The 16,425-nt window shown below is 38.1% G+C and overlaps 2 protein-coding genes across 5 annotated transcripts in view; one reads left to right on the top strand and one right to left on the bottom strand.

The window, feature by feature from the left end:
* INVS (inversin) overlaps positions 1-11,833 on the bottom strand; it is an 85,369-nt gene extending 73,536 nt beyond the window's left edge. For all 3 annotated transcript variants that reach the window (XR_015733879.1, XM_034416385.2, XM_060691785.2), the window contains exons 1-2: positions 11,658-11,833; positions 2,631-2,740 (exon numbers count right to left, since the gene is read on the bottom strand). Coding sequence is in view for 2 of the 3 variants with exons in the window: in XM_034416385.2 (XP_034272276.1) it covers positions 2,631-2,736 (106 nt within the window). In the remaining variant the exon portion in view is untranslated. The remainder of the gene's footprint in view (positions 1-2,630; positions 2,741-11,657) is intronic.
* Positions 11,815-16,425, top strand: part of ERP44 (endoplasmic reticulum protein 44) — an 88,135-nt gene continuing 83,524 nt past the window's right edge. The window contains exon 1 of one of the 2 annotated variants that reach the window (XM_034416384.3): positions 11,815-12,053. Coding sequence is in view for 1 of the 2 variants with exons in the window: in XM_034416383.3 (XP_034272274.1) it covers positions 12,000-12,053 (54 nt within the window). In the remaining variant the exon portion in view is untranslated. The remainder of the gene's footprint in view (positions 12,054-16,425) is intronic. The other variant, XM_034416383.3, reaches the window with a different exon arrangement.

Raw genomic sequence — 16,425 nt, 5'->3', positions numbered from 1 at the left:
GTTTGCCTCTAAGTGTTTGCTGATTTGTTGCTTGATTATCTTTTCCAGAATCTTCCTGGCCGTTCCAACACTGCCTATCTTCAGTGGCTGCGTAAGGATGAACAGTTCATAACTACAGAACAAGTGGCCAGATTCTGCGCAGCAGCACTGGGGATTCATCGCAAATACATGTTTTCTCCACCATAGCGACATTATGTAACAACTGTGGCTAACCCTTTGCACTGCTTAGTCATTTCCCTTTTAGCATTGAACCTACAACAGACCACACAATTTAGGGATTGCAACTATCAAATAGTCAGATCATGTATAATTGACACTGGATTTTATTATAGATTTTAATTGTTATTTATTATTTTATACTAAAATTTTTAAATGTATATACTGAATGCTTTTATTTGTTCTGGTCTAAGTCTGTAATAATAATAAATTGAAATTTAAAACAGGAGTCATTAAATAACAGACATCAGCCCCAGCCTGGGACCAAAGCCAGTTTTCAAAGATTTCATTCTTATTTCTGGGAGTGGGGGATGCTGTTCAGAGGGTAGAAGCCACAACAAAGAAGGCATCCTTCCTAGTTCGCACAAAATGGCAATATTTAATGGACAGGGCATTAAGCATATTCACTCTCCTGGAATGTACTGAGTCATTAGAAGATAAATGATCTCTCAGTAGCCAGACCTTATAACATCATATAGGGTTTTATAAGTAATAACCAGCATCTTGAATTGCACTTGGAAGCCAACTGACAGCCTGTTTGTTTGTTCAATTTCTATAGCTGCCCATCTCAGCGAATGACTCTGGATTTAAATTCAGAACATATATTACAATTAAAATTTTTAAAGAAACATTTAAAAATCAATGTATCTAGCAATGTAGTAGTAACATATGGCTACATCCTATTACAGCTTGTTTTTCTGCATTTTGAATTGCTTGTATTGGGGTGATCTTCAAGGGTAGCCCCATGTAGAGCAATTGCAATAATCTAATCGTGAGGTGATTAGGGCATGAATGACTATCCAAAGGGATTTTTTTTATTGAAGAAATCATGCAACCAATATACAAGATGAATCTATGGACACACCTGCCACCTTCTCTTTGAAGGTGCAAGTCCAAATGCAGAGGAGACCCCTGATTGCACACTAGTTGTCAACCCTGAAGCTGACCTGACTGAAGCCATCTTGGAGCTTCAGCGTTGCCACACTGGAGCTGAGGGATAGGGAGTGGGGATTAGAAATAGCTAGGTTGTGTAGCCAAATTAAAATACTTTCTCTTGGGAACCGAGGAAGTTCTCACACCTGGACCGTGGAAGGAGGAGTGAGGTCACCAGACAACCAGACAGTGTCTTGATTGGACCATGTGACTGATTATTTGGGGCTGTGGGAAAACTTTCTCTTTTAATTAGGTGAAAACTGCAGGAACCTTCAGAGTTGATTTTCACCAGATCTGGTGAAAGCTATTATTTGAGGAATTCACCTGCCTCAAAGTTTTGCTTGCTATGGGACTATTATTTGGAACCCTTACACTAGTTTTGACTGGAGGAGTGAAGATCCATCCAAGACCAAAGATGTTAATAATTTCAAACCAGGGGGTCCAAACAGTTACATTTACTCAGTCTTGTTAGGATTGAGCAGAAATCTCTTCTGCCCTATGCAGATCCAAATAGCTTCCAGATAAAGGGTCATTACATTGACAATTTCACCTGTACCACTCAGGGAACAGATGTAGAGATGCAAACTTTTTCTCATTTTGCAGAGTTTAAAATGATGTAGTTTTGAAACTACAAATCTATATAAAGATACTTCTATTTTCACCTTAAGATCCACTTCTTCAAGGTAATAATTTTTTTCTGCCCCCTCCCCTTTCCCATTGATGTCACCATACTCCTTGGTCCATTGAAAAATCATAAGATTGCAGTTCTCAACTCAAAATATTCTTCTGTATTTTAATAAAAATAATCTGAAAAATTGCATCTCTACTTCATATTCCTTAGTCTAATAAAGGGATATTATTCTGACATTCTTTAAAAAGGGTGGAAAAATTCAATATTTCTGCTTCACTTATTTTCAGATAGAATCAAGAATCAGTGATGACCTTAAGTGTAAGTACTTTTTTCAGAGCAGGATTCACTATGCCAGAACTATGAGGTAATTTATAAATTGACTTTCTCTCACAATTGAGACATATAATAGTGAGAGAGTCAATTGTTTCTACTGTTGAAAAATAGTAGCCTTGTGGGCTTCTTAATATTCTGATGGAAAATACATTTAGAAGTCTGAATTAACATCATGGGCTCCAACACAAAAGAACTGCCAACATAATAAGATCAAGTATAATGTATACTTGATAAGAAACAAAATGGTGATCAAAAAGATAAGTAACAAACCCCATAAATAAATGTGCCCATAAATGTTCTCACAAGTTTCATATGTCTACCATAATCAAATCAGTAATGAAATACAGTCTATATATTATAGGACTTTTAAATTGCATACTGCACATATAGCAGTGTGCAATAAACCTTCTACTTTCTTTATTAGTCTATCTGTTTACAGATAAAACTAAAAGAGAACTTTTAAATGATTAAACATAAACAAATGAGCTAAAGTATAATATAATCTGAATACTTTTACCTGATATTTGTTTTAGGAGAGCTCTTTTATGTCCATTAACAGCAGCAGCATGAACTTGAGATGCTAATGAGGAACCATTGAACAGCCATGTTTCAGAATCATTCATACTTCTGAAAAATTCAAAAATGCATAGTTACAGTAACAATTCTAGTAATTTTTTCACAAATTGAAACTAATATATTTTGGTGAAAACAATTTCCGGAGTACTTTTTTTGATAGAATGGTGCTTACAAGTTTTGAATTTTGCATAAATAATGAACTAAAATGTTATTTATTTTCATGCAAGTCCTAGACAAAAAGAATCCATTCAACAAATGAGTCAAAAATATTAGATTTATTTATTCAATAATGATCCAAAGTTATATATTTATGCATACCGATATTTGGAAAAAAGCAAGAGACTCTCTACGATTATCAGTTCATTTGAAGGGAAACTTTTTAAATGTGTTTTAGTCAATGGAATGAGAATCAAATGTGCTTGGGGAAGGTCTTGTCTTATTTAAAGAGCATTCACTATCAAAGTCTGAACTTCATAACACAGATATGCACAAGTGTATATAGTACTAAGAATAAGTTACTTGAACAAAGAATATTTCTTTAGTTGGAAAAGATTACAAAACTATTTTCAAAGAGTTTGAACTCCGTCATTGTCAGACAGATTGTGTACAAGTAAAGGCAATTCAACACCATTACCAAGGTCATGCCAAAAATAAGGTGTGTAATACTTCAGTAGGTCAAAAATAAGCTGAGGGCAGTGGTGAGTTTCAAAAATTTTTGCTACTGGTTTGGTGGGCATGGCTAGGTGCGGGGCATGTGACTCAGTGGGCATGGCCAACTTGACGTCACTCATGCCCATGCCTACTTAGTCACATGACCCCCCCCCCGCCTAGCCATGTCCACAGGAAAAGATAGGAAAATTTTTGGAATTTCCATCTATCTACCGCTGTCCTCCCTTTGCCAGTCACACCCGTTTCCCCTTCTTTAGCAGCCCCGGCCCTAGCCCCGCTTCCTCCCTCACCATCATCTCTTTGTTTGGGCTGCTTACCTTCCACGGCAGCTGATCCAGAGTTTGGAAGGCAAGCTTATTGGAGTTTTTGGTGGCCCTCAGCCAGCCGCTACTACTGGAAAGCGGCTGGCAAAAAAGTGGCGGCTGGCCACAGAAAAGTGCCAGAGGTCACAGAAAAAGCTGTGGCCGTTGCCACCATGTTCTTTGCGCATGCGCATCCCATTGGACTTGCAAGGCAATGGGATGGGTGTACGCGAAGAACATGGTGGCAACGAACATGGCAGGCGGTGTGAGCAAGTGATGACCGGGGGACCAGTTCGGGAGCGTGGCCAGTCGGCCATCACTACCAGTTCAGTGACCTTGGCCAAATTTCCACAATGATTTGTGTGAACTGGTGCGAATTGGCTGAATACCACCTCTGGCTGAGGGTAATGTCTAAGGAACTAAAGGCTTCTCTTGTATTGGTGAAAGATAGTGTTCATTCACATACATATATATGTGTGTGTGTGTGTGTGTGTGTGTGTAATACACATTGAAGTATGTGGTAGAATATATTTATTAGTAAGCTCAATGTAGTGTCCTTTCCATTGTATAAAGAGGGATAGAATGTTGAATCCAAAAAGAACATATTCCTTGCATTATTGGACATTTTTTGTTTCCTGAACTGGACTGATTCTTACGACCAGCAAGCAGGTGGATCCCAAGATAGCATGACTGACCGACTTGTGCAGTAGTGGGTTTCAATTTTGGCCACTACTGCTTCGCTCGTGAGTATGCACATGCTCACGCGCACGCACAATGCTTCTGCGCATGCACAGAAGCTTCTGCGCAGAGACGTCCAGGTGGATGGGTGGATCCTCCCACCGCTGCTACTGGTTCGCCCAATCCAGGGAGAACCGGTAGCAACCCACCACTGGACTTGTGGTCAGGTAATGGAAACAACCAGATGATCTGTATATAAATGTGAATAAAATAAATAAATAAATAAATCTGTATGAATACAGAAATTCTGAGTTCCTTTTAAAATATTCAAGAAGGCAGTAAGCCAAAGATCTCTTATTTATAGACAAACAGGAGAGGAAGCTTCAACTATCTGTGCTAGATTTGCAGAGCTCAATTTTTCCACTCCCAAATACAACTACATTAAAGGAGAATATTTGTAGCTCGGAGTTGAAATGAGGGCTTGGTGCTCTTTGACTTTGCTTTTTTTCTTGCAGACATTTCGTTACTCAAACTAGGTAACATCATCAGTGCTTGTAAGGAGTGCTATTTGCAGTCAGTTTATATTCTGGTGACTTGCTTGTCTGTGTCAGTGTGGGTGGTCTTAGAGATTCTTTGTTTGGGCTGTTTACTGATGGCTCTTTGGCAGTTTCTTGATTGGGATATTGCTTACTTGGTTGTTGGTCTGAAGTTAACCTTGGAGTTAATCTATGCTGATCTAGATGCTGATTACTGGTGGAGAAGTGCTGAAGTCTTTTTGTTCTCTTTTGGGGTAGTTGATTGTCTCTTTTGCATAATCTATAGATGTTGTTAATGTATATGTATCTATTGGTAGCTGATTTGCCAGAATGCCAGGCTTCTAGAAATTCCCTGGCATTTTTTTCTTTGGCCCAGCCTAGGACAGTCAAATTTTCCCAATTGAAACTATGGTTAAATCCATCTATATGTTGTGAAATTATTTTTATCATGTCTTCTGACTGCCAGTTGGTGTTCATGGATGAGTTCTGCCAGTCTTCTGCCTGTTTGTCTTGCATAGTGATTGTTGCAGTTCTTACATTGTATGTTGTAAATAACTCCTGTTTTTTTCTTATGGGGTTGCTATGTCTTTTGGTTTGCTTAGGATGTTTTGAAGGGCTTTATTTGGCTTGTGTGCTATGCTGATTCCTTGTGGTTATAGTAGTCTCTTGGTGGTTTCTAAGATATTCTTGATGTATGGCAATGTAATTCTTTGCAGAGTTTGTGTTGGTTATGCTGTATTGGATCGAGTAGTCAGGGACTTTTTGATAAAGTTGCATGGATATCCATTTTGTTGGAATGTGTTGTAGAGATGCTCTATTTCCTTTTTCTGCTGTTCTGGGTTGCTGCAGTATGTTGGGGTCATCTAAATAGTCCTTACACATCTTCTCTTGTGGGAGGTTGGATTGTTGCTTTGGCAGTGGAGCATCAGGTTATGGGTAGTTTTTCTGCAGACTTGCATTTCTAGTTTGCCATTGTGGTCTCTGCTGATCAGGATATCCAGAAAGGGAAAGTTGTTTTCTTCTTCTCTAGTAAATTGGATTCCTTTAAAAATGTTATTGATGGTTCTGTGAGTATTCTTTGTCGTTTTTTATTATGGTGAAGGTGTCATCTACATATCTGAACCATATTTTCAGTTGTATTTGTGAAGTGCTATAGCTTCTAGACACATGTCGAACTCCGCTATAAGTCCTGAAAGTGGTGATCCCATAGGTGTCCCTTCAATTTGTTGGTAAATTTGGCCATCAAATTGGAAGTATGTAGTTAAGCAGAGGTTTATGAGATCCATAATCCTGGTATTTCGATCTTTGTGTATTTAATTAAGTCAGGTATACTGTGAAGCAATGTGGTCATGGATTCTTTGGCTAATTCTGGATCTATAGACGTGAACAGGGCTATGACATCAAATGAAATCATGATTTCATCCTCATTTATAATTACATCCCTGATTGTTTGAAGATGCTGTAGTGGAGATGGAGTGTTGGCTTCTTCTTGTGAGATGCCCAAGCTTTTCTGTTAATTCATTTGTAACGTTGTATTTAGGGGTCCCTGGTAGAGATACGATTGGATGGAAGAGTATGCCAGATTTGTGTATTTTGGGACGTCCATAGAAGTGTGGGAGGATGGATCCACTGTTCTCATTTGCCACTGTTCCTCTTTGGTAATTTGGCCTTTCTTAATGAGATCACTGAGGGCTTTTTTTTTTTAATTGAAAAAGTTTTTCAAATACGAATTTTTCCCCCCTTTTCCCCCCTCCTCCCTAACCCCCCCTCCCCCTCCCCCTGTGGCTTCTCCAAAATAAAACCCAAGTTAATAACAGATTATATAATATTTTACCATCCTTTTACTCCACCCCCCACATACTAACCCTTTCTTTCTAACAATATTATTATATCCCCCTTATACTATACATTTCAAAGCAACATTCAACTGTAAAATTATATAATAAATTATAATTTAGCAATTTCATCTATTCAGCTCATTATCTATCCATTTCCTCCTCCCCCATGCATATATCTCTTAATTCAAATCTTTTATGTATATTAATATAACATAACATCCTTTTTCCTAAACTAAACAATCAGTTCTCCACCCTTCTAACAATATTATTATATCCCCCTTATACTATACATTTCAAGGCAACATTCAGCTATAAAATTATATAATAAATCCTAATTTAGCAATTTCAACTCATCCTCCCCCATACATATATCTCTTGATTCAAATCTTTTACATATATTGATATAACATAACATCCCTTCCTAAACTAGACAATCCATAAACTAACCTATCTCCACCCACTTTCCTACAGGTCTACCAGACCTAATATTTTCAATATCTTTATTCTTCTGCCCACACCACTAAAAAAAAAATATTTACATATATATAAAATCCTCAAATGACTTTAAATTTGTAATCCATATGATATCTTCTGTAATGTCTCTCAACTGGATTATTAATTCCATTACCCATGTTAGGGTAACATCACATCCTAATTCCAACAGTATGTTCGGTATCTTCAGTTACCATCTGCCCCCATCAATAGTAAATGTTTTCATATATAAAAAACCACCCGAGTGACTTTATGTTTATATTCCATATAGTGTCGTCTATAATGTCTTCCATCTAGATTATTAATTCCAACCACGGTATTGGGGTAACAACCAGATCTTCTGCGTGCCCCAATCCCATAGTTCTCTTGCCTTATAGCTCAACATAAACGTAATCCATTTGTCAAAGAGTCCAAAATAGAAAGTTCCAATCCACTCAATTTAAGGCCATCTTCCACATCCCAAAAGTACAGCACTGCAGAGGTCTGTCACTCTCATCAAAATAGTATAAACCAATACTTTGCCTCAACTATGTTTTCATATATTCAATCGTCTCTTACGTTACTGGCATTACACTGTTGTTTAGTCTAAAAATTTTTATTTTTGTAGGACCTGCTTCTTCTTTTCTTAACTTTTTGTGGCTTAGATCTCCATCCTGGTTGCCTTTCTATGAGTTGTGTATCAAGTGATTGATTTTCATGCTGGTCTGAACTTTGATAAGTCATCACATTAGAATCCAAAGCTGCCTCTCTTGTATTTATAGATAGTCCAGCTGTAACCTCTGAAGGAGAATCCAAAAGCGAATCATCCACAAAAGCCTCAATAGCTTGTTGTTTTTCCATTACCTCCACCTCCATCTGCTTAGCCTGAATTTCAATCTCTTGTTTATTTTGCTTTTCTTCATTCCTCTCGTGTGTTATACATGGAGATGTTGAACCCATTTTAAGAACCTTATAGTAAAATTCTTCCGCTTTTTCAACAGTATTTAATTGATAGCTTTCTCCTTGATATCTGAATATTATACCAACTGGAACATCCCACCTAAATGGGATGTTTTGTTTTTTTAGCTCAGTCACCAAAAATCCAAAAATTCTTTCTGTCTTTTAACATCTTGGATGGCAGCTCTTTAAATATCCAAATCTTCCTTCCGTGCATTTCAAGAGTGGAATTAAAAGACTTTTGCACGATATCATTTCTTATTTCTTTATCAGTAAAGTAGATCACCACATCTCTAGGCAACTGCCTTTGTTTTGCCACCCAGGAATTAACTCTGTAAGCCTTATCGATCTTGCAGGATACCTCTTCAGGACTAACCTTTAAAATCCCAGCCAGAACCTCAGCAGACACCTTTCTCAAATCTTGTCTTTTATCTTTCTGTATTCCCCTTATTCTGACCGCAAATTCCATGAATCTGAATTGCATCATTGTGGCTTCATTTTCAATTCTTTTTTTATATTATCTACATTGTAAGGCTTGTAGTCAGCTTCCTTTGTTTTTTTAAACTGTTTAAGCTCTGCTTCTGGGCTTTTTTCTTGTATCATTATTAAATCATTTTCAATTCTTTGTATTTTATTGTCCAAGTTATAAATCTTATGATCAACTTCCTTCATATTAGACTCAATTTCTAAATTGAACTCATTATCCATCTTCATAATTATATCTAAGAAACTTTTCATATGTTGCTTCAGGATATCATACTTTTGTTGAACCAACTCTTTAATTTCCTGTCTAAAATTCTCAAGGTTCTGATTCACAATCTTATCATGTCTTGCCATTTCCTCCAGTACAAATTCCCTTAGCTCTGTAAAGCCGTTTTTCTGCGTCTGCAAGCTCACAACTTGTTCATGTGATTTATAAATGGGGGAACCCCCTCCCCCACAGTTTGATTATCTGGCTTTGTCAGTTTTAACGCCATCCTGCCACACAGACAAACTCTTTTTTTTTAAAAAAAAAAAGACTTCTCTCCAAACAATATCAATATCAAATCTCCAAGAAGAGAGAAACATAGAATAGAAATTTTTCTTCTCAATTCTAGCCAGCGCTATTATTTCTGCTACTTTGTAGCTTGTTAAACTATTCAGGCCGAAGGACTTTCGCTTTCAGCTTTCTTCTTCTCAAGCCTCAGCAGTCGCCATTTTAAACTTTTTTTCCTTCACTTTTAAAAATCGCTTATAAAATTGTTAAAAATACTTGCAATTTAGGGTCCAAAGTCCAGATCTCATCCTCTTGGTTTGAACAATCTGTTAATTTTCATTAAAAGGCTTGGTCCCGTCGCCTGGCTCTGCAAGAAGCAGAGTTCTCCCGAAGCCCGGGAGGAAAATAGGGAGCCTCATCCTGCTTCGTTCCCAAGAGTAAAACAAAAACTCTGGGGACCTCGCAGAGGGCTCTACCTGCCCTCGCCAGCTCTGTCTCACATTTCCTTAAGGAAATGGAGTTTTTTGAGCCGCCTTTCAGCTGTGAAGGCGGCTCTTTACAGGCGACGGGGCTGGCGGTCCCAGGAGACCAACTGACAGCGACGGAAGCCAAACCGGAAGCCTCACTGAGGGTTTTCTTGATCTGGTTGTCTAGTTTTTCTTTCTAATGGTGTTCACAGGAATGTAGGTTTCTTTGTCCTCCAGTATTTGTTTTGGTTTTTGTAGGTATTGCACTCTGTCCATAATCACCATGGTTTGGTCTTTGTCTGCAGGTAGGATGATGATGATCTGATCCTTTATTAGGTTTCTGAGGGCTGCTTTGTCTTCTGTTGTAAGTTGATTCTGTTCCTGTCTTCTTCTGATCTGTGGAATGATGCTTTGTCTAATGTTTTTTGGGATCTCTGTGGCGAGTTTGGTGGTTTTAAATGCCCTTTCTAGGGCTGCAAAAAATTCTAGGTGATTGGCATTCGCCTCTATTGTAGTTGAATCCTTTTTGAAGAATCCTGTATTCTACAACTACGTTTCCACATATTCCAGAAAAGTAATCTATATATTTACTTTCTGTTGGTTGCATATGATAGGAAAATACCAAGCAATCACTAATGTGATATCTAAATACACTGAACCATTTATTATTATTTTCATGTTTAAAAAGCTATGTTAATAATTTGCACCTACTTTGTAAAACAGTTAAATAGTCATTTAGCAAGTTCCAAGATTCTTATTTTGTATAGAAAGCACAATAAACTTACTAACAGGCATGCCTTCTTTCTGATTATATCATTAATTTTTTTGCTTCCACATGTAGTTTCCCCCAGGGCCCTTAGTCCCAAGAAGCTTGTCTACAACAGCAATTACTAAATCTTAATTTGACCTATTTCATGAACGTACAAAAAAGCCCTCACAAAGGCTTGTCCTTCATCATGTCTTTCTTTAAAACCTCAAATTGTTTTTAATGTGCTTTCCTATTGCATTATTCTATGTTTATTCCCTATAGCATAGGAAATAGCACCACTTCATGTTCATAACTTTTGCATTCTTATGGTTTTTATTCCATTTTAGGGCAAAGCATCTTGAGTCTTTTTGATTTGTATAGAAGTATATAAGTAAAGAATAACAATAGCCCTACAAATACAAGTAGTCCTCATTTACAACAGTTCATTTAGTGACCATTCAAAGTTACAATGGCACTGAAAATATGACATGATCATTTTTCAGAGTTTGCCTTTGCAGCATCTCCTTTGCATGTGATCAAAATTCAGATGCTTGGTAGCTGGTTCATATTTATGACTATTGCTGTGTCCCAGGGTCATGTGATGACCTTTTGTAATCTTCTGACAAGTACTGTCAGTGGGGAAGCCAGATTCTCTTAACTGGGTTACTAATTTATCAATGGCAGAGATTTATTTAACAAATGTGGCAAGGAAGGTTGTAAAATTGGGCAAAACTCACTTAACAAATGTTTCATTTAACAAGAGAAATTTTGGGCTCAATTGAGGTCATAAATTGGAGATTACCTGTATATGTCTGCTCCCCATACAATTCTATTTAAAAAATTGTGGCTGGTAGTTATAGAAACATAAAAAACACTAATGAAGAATGAGATAAATCCAAAACTGATACAATGTGTCCTTAATTTCCAGAATAAATCTAATATTAAGATTCAAAATTTTATGTTTGCTACCATCTATTTAAAAAGTTCCTGTAATGACAAAATTAAGTGCATTTGTAATAGAAGTAAAAATTCTGAAGTTGATTATAAACAAAGAAAGAATGACAACATAACTCATATCCTCAACGCTGAGTGCTTGCAACCAAAATAGGCCTGTGAATATAAGAAAATGTATCAGTTTCCATCCTTCTCCGTTATACAGTTTACCCGCCTCTTGTTTATTATTTTCTAGTCCTATTTTTCTCCTTTTACAAAAGATAGAGGATTTAAAGGGGTTCTTTTTTTTTTTTGTCAGCTAAAAGAATAACCTCACCCTGACTCGTCATCCCAATCATCAAGAAAACTTAAAAACAAACTTTACAAACTTACCTAGCAACGTTTTCAAGAATCAAAATTGCAAACTTCCTCCTGCAAAAGCCACTTCCGTCGGTGGCCACAGAGGGTGCTCCTCCGAGTTACAAACCAATAGCCGAAGAAGAAAACTACAAAACTACACTACCCAGCGTCCCTCGCGAGGCTGCCCTTCAAACTCGGAAGTTATGCATGGGACAGGCTGGTGGTGGAAGTGCAAGTGAGGTCGGTCTTCTCCCTTCGTCTGTTGGTAGGACTTGTCTCCTCCTGCTGCTGCTGCTGTGCGAATTTTTTCGGAGCCCCCGGGGAGAGATTTCATCGCTTGTCCGTTTCTGTCTCGAACCATAGCCATCCTCGACCATGAGAATCGCCGCCATCTTCCCAGAGCCCGGCTCTTGCCTTCTCCTTTTTCTGGTGAGCTCAGGAGCTAAGATTGAGTGTCTGGATGCCTGTTACACTCCGGGGGGGAGGAGAGGGAGGGGGGGGCTATAGAAAAACGAACAACGGATCATTTGCATGGCGGGCGAAAGAGGGTATGTATAGCCTGTCGTTTTTTCTCTCTCTCTTTTTTTTTTTTTTTGGCTCCTTGTTCCCCTAAATTTCTCCCAGGCGAGAAACCGGTACCGCGGGAACCCAGCCGGGCGGGGTAAGTGCCGTGCTGGTGTGGCTGTGTCTGATAGGCTGCGAACTTTTCGGTCCCGGAATCTCTAGCCGGCGACTGGGCGGGGTCCGAATGGCTCCGGGCAGGGGTTGATACAGTTACCTAGCAGGATATCTGGTTGCCTTAGAAGACCTACAAGATTTGCTTCTTCATATGGGGCTTTTCCTGACGGATACGTGTCAAGAGTTCCAGAAAAGATCATCTTCGTGGAGACTTTGCTTTACAACGTATCAATACATTAAACACACACACACACACACACACACACACACACATACCTTGTTTCTCGCATCCTGAGTTTCGGACCACTTTCATATCCTTTGGATAGAAATGGCCATCCCATATATGACTCAGGTTTTTCATGTATGTGATGAAATGATCGTTATATATTACCCTCTGTGTGAAATTTAATAAACATCCAGATGTATAAAAAGGTATTGAACATATATTAACTGCAGGTTGACAGTGATGCAGGCTGTCTAGCTGTCAGTCTAGAGTTCAAAGTAGAATTTGCTTCCTACTTTTAGCCATTTCTTTTTCCTGCCAAAGTGTCCTTCAACAAAAATGTAAAAGTTCTTATGGAAGTTGCTGAGTATTACATTATGTGTGATCTGCTGATCTACATAGTTGATCTTATATGGAAGATTTAAGACACCTTTCATTTGTGTTGGGAAAAATCTCACACACTGATGATACTAAAAAAAACCATCAAGGACTCCATACAATCTCAGTGGTTGGCGTTTAACATCCCTTTCTATTTCATATACTGAAGCTATCTTATTGCCTCAAATTCAAAATATCTTAAGTAGCCCTACTTATAAGGCAATGGCATACTTTATCTGTTCAGATTTGTTTAATGTTTCAGTTAAATAAAGGGATAGTTTTGATTTATTCCTAGAATATAAGATAATTTTTAACACTGCTACTTAAAAGATTGTTTTGTATGCGTTTGAATTGGTGTTGACTTCTGGTAACTGGCTGGACAAGCCCTTCAGTTTTCTTAGCAAAATTTTGGGAATAGATAATGACTGATCAAAGAATCCCATACTTCATATTTTAGGGAAATTAAATTTGCACACAAATTCTATTTTCTAGCAAATTTTGTTACCCAGTTAAAGCAGGGGTAAAATCTACTTACCTTCCTTACCGGTTTGGAAGTGCATGCGCGCGCAGACCCTCTGTGCATGCGCAAAACCTGCGCATGTGCAGAGGGTAAAAAACACATTACTTCCTGGTTAAAACCAAGAAGTAACGACAACTGGGTGGGAGGGCGGAGCCTCGTGCCACCATCGCTACTGGTTCTCTGAACCACCTCCCACAGTCGCTACCGGATCGCCTGATCCGGTCCGAACCGGGAGCATTTCACCCCTGAGATAAAGCTATAAATCCTTTTTTGTTGTTGTTGGTCCTTTAAATGAGTGGTGACTCCTGGTGACTACTTGAATAAATCCTTTCAGTTTGCTTGATAAGATTTCAGAAGTGGTCTGCCAGTGCCTGTGTTCCATGAATGAGAGACTTTGACTGGCCTAAAGTCACCCAGGTGGCTTTGTGCCTATGGCGGGACTAGAGCTTGTAGTCTTCTGATTTCTAGCCTAGAGCCTTAACTACTGCACCAAACTGGCTCATGTATTTCCATATAGCAAAACAATTTAAAATTTGGTTTTAAATGTGTAAATGGACCTTAATTTTGGTGAACCTAAAATGAAAAGTTCATTTCTGGGACTTGTAGAAATTAAGCTTGAATGTTATAAACCCAGTGCGTCAGATACTCACACAGCCACTGCCTATTCATTATTGATTGTTTTGTTTGACTTTTTTAGAAAGGATGATGTAGATCATAGATATTTCATGGATTTTTTACTGGATTACGCATTTTGAGAAATGCTTGAGTGAAAGGAGTCTCAATTTTTCTTATCTTCTGTTATGATCTACTGCAGAGAACATCATACAATCTTTCTCTGTATCCATAATGAAGACAATGAAGCAGACTGAAGTAATTCTTGTAGGTTTGTAAATCATGGCAATTATATGTAGCCTCCAGTAGCTGGGTCATTTTCTCTTATCTGGTAGTTCTGCATAAATCCAAGGCTAACTGATAAAAGTTCTTCACCTTGGATAATCTTTAGGGTTAAAAACAAAATCTTCTCTAACAAGATGGGCTAAAAGCCAAGTGCACATATCCGTATGATACCATGGAGTGCTCGGAGAAGACCAGCTTCAGATTCCATAAGCACCTCAAACTAGTGTTCCTTGACAGGTGCATTTAATTATCTATAATTTATTCACGAAAACATTAGGGAAGTTAAAACAGAACCATTCTTACAGGCATTCATTATCTTAAACTACTTTGGTCATCCTGTACTTTTTCCAGAGGCATTGAGAAACAGAAAAAGAGCTGTGCTTACTGGTACTTAGAATCATAAATTTGGAATGAACTCTTTAGGCCTTTGAGTCCAACCTGTTGTTCATTGTATGAATTCAAATGATAAATTGTTGTTCAACTTCTGCTTCATATATCCTTCATATATCCAGTGAAAGAGAGCCTGACCTGGGTAATTTGTCTGAATATGTGTGGTTCTTATTGTCCAGTAGTTGTTTCAAATTCCCATAGAATCTGTCATCCTATAACTGAATCCAATATTCAGTATCCTACATACTGGAAGGGAGCTTTGAGTTCTTATAGTCCCATGAAACCCTATACCATTTCAGACAAATGGTCCAATCACTTCTTAAATACTTCCAGTGTTGGAATGCTCACAATGACTGAAGCAAGTGTTCCACTTATTCTAAATGTCAGGAAATGTCTTCTTAGTTCTAGGTTGGTTCTCTCCTTAATTAGTTTTCATCCATTGCTTCTTGTCCTGCCTTCTGGTGCTTTGGAGAATAGGTTGAGCCCCTGTTCTTTGTGGCAGCCCCTTAGATATTGGAACACTGCTGTCACTTAGTGAACTGTTGTAAGTTGAGGACTATCTGTACTAGTATTTACCCCCAGCCTTGAAAGATTCCCATCATAATGTTTAAATTTCTAGTCCCCCAATCAACTTCATTGTTCTTTTCTAAATCTTATCCAATTTGAATTCTATAATCCACACAATTGGACACAGTACTTGATGAGATAGGAGAACCAGTTTGGTGTAGTGGTTAAGGCATAAGGCAAGAAACCAGGAGACCCAGGGAGCTCTAATTCCACTTTAGGAATAAAGTATAAGAAAACATGTTTCTTATACTTGCCTATCTTGCCCTCATGTCAAACTTTAGGATCACATTTTGTTTGCAACCAATTACTATTCCAAGATCACTTTTTTACAATACTAGATCAAATATTCACTATTCCAGTTTTTTTCCCCAACTGGGTTCCACAGCTCTGAGTAGGTGATTAAAGCTATTCAGCTCCTGCCTCAGGAGCTGCTTTTCCCATTTAACTTGCTACATCACAGGTATTTGCATGCCTTTAGTACAGGAAGTAATTACCCTACCTTCTTTTGCCACATGCACATGGACAACATCCAATTCTTTGTTTTCTCCCAAACAACAAAAAACATTTCTAACAAACTAGCAGAGCAAGAGGATCACAGTGAGTCCCTCTTCCCTCTTCAGTTTCCTTGTTACAGAAATGTGTATGTATACATATGTGTCTTCCTAAGAAGTTTGCTTTATAATTAGAGTTGTAACCTGTGCATTTCTACTTAGGGTAAGTCCCATTGAGTTGAGTTGGAGTTAATAAACATAGGGTTGCACTGCTCAACTACAGTATATTGTATCTCTGTCTCAAATCCTTTCAGGATGAAAAACATTTGCAAAAGTAGGAAGGAGGAAGATGGGTGGCTATAAAAGTGGCTATAAAAAAGTCCATTTTGTCAGAAATGGTGTAGAGAATCCTGCTTGGGCAGGAGGGGGGTGTTGGACTAGACGACCTACAAAGTCCCTTCCAACTCTGTTAATCTGTATGTTGCATTTGTCTATATTATTATGTTGCATAATAATATATATTATGATAACATCTGGATCATGAGAAGTGATAGTACTGCTTTATGCTGCACTAGTGGAATATTGTGTCCAGATCTGTCCAGTTCTGGTCACCAGCATACAAAAAAGATGTTGTAACCCTGGAAAGTGTCCAGAGAA

Source organism: Pantherophis guttatus, chromosome 4 (genome assembly GCF_059756535.1).
Source record: "Pantherophis guttatus breed Tessera chromosome 4, ASM5975653v1, whole genome shotgun sequence".
NCBI lineage: Eukaryota > Metazoa > Chordata > Lepidosauria > Squamata > Colubridae > Pantherophis > Pantherophis guttatus.
The sequence above is the reverse complement of the archived record's forward strand: the minus strand, read 5'-3'. Positions and strand labels throughout refer to the sequence as shown.